Source organism: Octopus bimaculoides, chromosome 7, assembly GCF_001194135.2.
Source record: "Octopus bimaculoides isolate UCB-OBI-ISO-001 chromosome 7, ASM119413v2, whole genome shotgun sequence".
In the NCBI taxonomy this organism is placed as follows: Eukaryota; Metazoa; Mollusca; class Cephalopoda; order Octopoda; family Octopodidae; genus Octopus; species Octopus bimaculoides.
The window spans coordinates 39,395,554-39,398,664 of NC_068987.1; the positions used below are offsets into that span (position 1 = coordinate 39,395,554).

Genomic DNA, 3,111 nt, shown 5'->3' on the forward strand with positions numbered 1-3,111 from the left:
ATTTGTTTTTAAAATATGGATGATAGACAATATAAGCTAATGAGAGAAACAATGAGACAGAATAGGCAACAACGTAAAGATAAGCAGAGAGTCAAATCACAGAACAAGCACAGGAGCATCAGCCTGCAGAAGGGAAAAAAAAATCAAAGAATATAGAGTGAGTATTTACAACAGATGAGGACTGAGACCTTTGGCATTACTCTGTGCTTGAGAAGAAGACCTATCAAGCCAAGTGAAATTGTAGTCATGGTAGATACTGGTGTCATGCAAATGGCACCCATGCTGGTGGCACATAAAAGTACCCATTACACTCTCATCCCCTTTGGTACTCATCCTCTCCCCCGAAATTTCAGGCTTTGTGTCTATAGTAGAAAGGATTATTATAATTATAATTATTAAGGTGGTGAGCTGGCAGAATCGTTAGCATGCTGGACAAAATGCTTAGTGGTATTTCACCTGTCATTATATTCTGAGTTCAAATTCCACCGAGGTCGACTTTGACTTTCATCCTTTTGTGGTTGATAAATTAAGTACCAGTGAAACACTGGGGTTGAATTAATCAACTAGTTCCCTCCCACTAAATTTCAGGTATTGTACCTTTAGTAGAAAAGATTACTGTTATTATTATTATTATTAGTATTATTATTATTATTATTATACAGTGTCAACTTCAATCCATGGTCTATAGACAACACTGAGAAAGTAGTCTATGTACTTCAAATGGCACAGGAAATATTTGGAGATTATCGGTAATTATGAACTTTCTTTTCCTTACAATTTCAACTTTAATCTATAATTTCTATTTAACATGCTAATGTCATCAAGAGATATTTGATGAAAATGCCATTGATAGTAGGTACATTAAAATTACAGACTTAATGCCTAGTTGGTTAATTCTCTTTATTTCTAGAGTTGGAATACTGTCAGATTTAACTTTACCTTTCTTCCTTATGGCACAGCAGCCATTAAAATAAATGCCAATCAATAACTGTGGTTGATTTAATCAATTCTAATCTTCAGAATAAATTCCTGGCCATAATAGTTAGACGCCATTATTTATTCTTGTCTTACCTTCAGTCCTCAATTCCTTTCTGTGTCTGACCACAGCCAACTTTATTGATAGAGAGAGGAGTAAAAAGGGGAAGGAGGGACATAGCAGATGGCTCAAACCCAGTACATGACCCCAAAGAATAAAAGGTAAAATTTATCAAAGTGAGTTTTGAATGCAGAGTATTTTCTCACACACTCACATATACATGCATGCATGCGCGTGTGCACGCACACACACACACACACACACACACACACACACACACACACGCATGCATGCATATAATAAATATTGTCATTTGTCAAATATAAAAGGAAGAAGTTTTTCTCCTATGACATACAATATAATATCCAGAATATTTTGCATCTGAACCTACCTAGACATACTAAAGATAAATATGCAAATGCTTGTTTCAGATGTCACTGTAGACGGTGAAAATAATGACTTTTTAATCAGTTTACAGATATAAGTACCAATTAGCAAACAATTCTGTTCACTGAAAGTATAAACAAAACCAACAGCTTTGGTTCCTCTCAGAGTTCTGGCTACTTCTGGCTGACAAGACACAACATATCAAAACACTGATATCCCAGAATGCTATGCACCAATGAAACAAGCATATAGAATACACAGTTGTCTAAAAGGGACATACACAGTTGTCTAAAATGGGCATACACTATAGCAACCAGCATATTTTGCATCAGAACCTGCCTGGTCATGTTAAGAATAAACATACAAGTGTTCATTCTAAGTCTTGCTGTAGATGGTACAAATGATAGTTTTTTTATATATAAGGCACAGGTATAGCTATATGGTAAGAAGTTTGCTTCCCAACAACATGGTTCTTGGTTCAATCCTACTATGTAACACTTTGGACAAGTGTCTCCCCTAAAGCTCTGGACTAACCAAAGCCTTTTGAGTGGATTTGGTAGACAGAAGCTGAAAGGATATATATATGTGTGTGTGTTTGTCTCCCACCACCATTTGACAACCAGTGTTGGTTTGTTTACCATAACTTGGTGGTTTGGTAAAAAGAGGCTAGAATAAGTACTAGATTTTAAGTTCTGGGGATTGATTTGTTTAACTAAACCTTGTAGTTTAATAACTGAAACAAGTAAAAAAAATCTGTGACACTCTGTTGCTCATTAAACAGATGGAAATAGTAATATATACTACATATTGCCCACTAGATGTTCCAAATCATGGGGACTCATTTGAAGAGAGCCTCCAAAAGATGAAAGAAGTATTAAATAACCTGGATGACAGCCTACAAATACTTCTTCTAGGGGACTTCAACCTCCCTGCCTTCTCTCAGGTATGTCACTACATGGCCTAAGGCATGCAGAATCTCTGTTTGATGTCACATACATGCTACTAGATCTCTGCTTTACAAATAGTGTGGTGCTCATCCATAATGTTTAGGTGACACTGGCAATTTTCTCAGATTATAACTTAATAGGACTAATAATGTATGGTCTACAGAAAACTACAGACATGTAGGGTACTAGAAGCACCCAACTCCTCCTCAGCCTGAGCTTTTACAAAGCTGATTCGAAGGGCATTGACAAGACCATCCAGAAGAGTTGCAGGAGATACTGAAGTCATCTGGAGGCTGTGGTTAAAGCTAATGGCGATTTTATTGAATAAAATTAATTCTTCAATATTTCAAGATATTTTTGTTATTTTGCCAAATATATCTGTTAAAATGAGATGTCAGTGTTATTTTCCTTTTTATGTAATTTAGACAACATATTCACCACACACTGTATCTATGTATATATACATATATATATATATAGATATATAGGGCAGGGAATCGTCAATTAGTAATAAAATTAATAATTAACAATTTTGCCGAGTAGCTCAGTATGAAAAAACCTTTATCGGTAAAACCATTTATAATCATAAATATACAGGGATTAGCAGGAGCTGCTTCTCCAACATACTGAGAATTCAGAAATAGCAGTCAAAGAACTACTGATTCCAAACTACAAATTCTTTCTCCAACGGATGGCGGTATCTGTGGCACACACAGAACAAAAAACAGAAGAGAAGAGCAA

The 3,111-nt window shown here is 35.6% G+C and overlaps 1 protein-coding gene across 2 annotated transcripts in view; it reads left to right on the forward strand.

Moving 5' to 3' along the window:
• LOC106869668 (probable 3',5'-cyclic phosphodiesterase pde-5) overlaps positions 1–3,111 on the forward strand; it is a 332,523-nt gene that overhangs the window by 258,799 nt on the left and 70,613 nt on the right. For both annotated transcript variants that reach the window (XM_052969509.1, XM_052969510.1), the window contains exon 17: positions 663–749. In XM_052969509.1, coding sequence (XP_052825469.1) covers positions 663–749 — 87 coding nt within the window. The remainder of the gene's footprint in view (positions 1–662; positions 750–3,111) is intronic.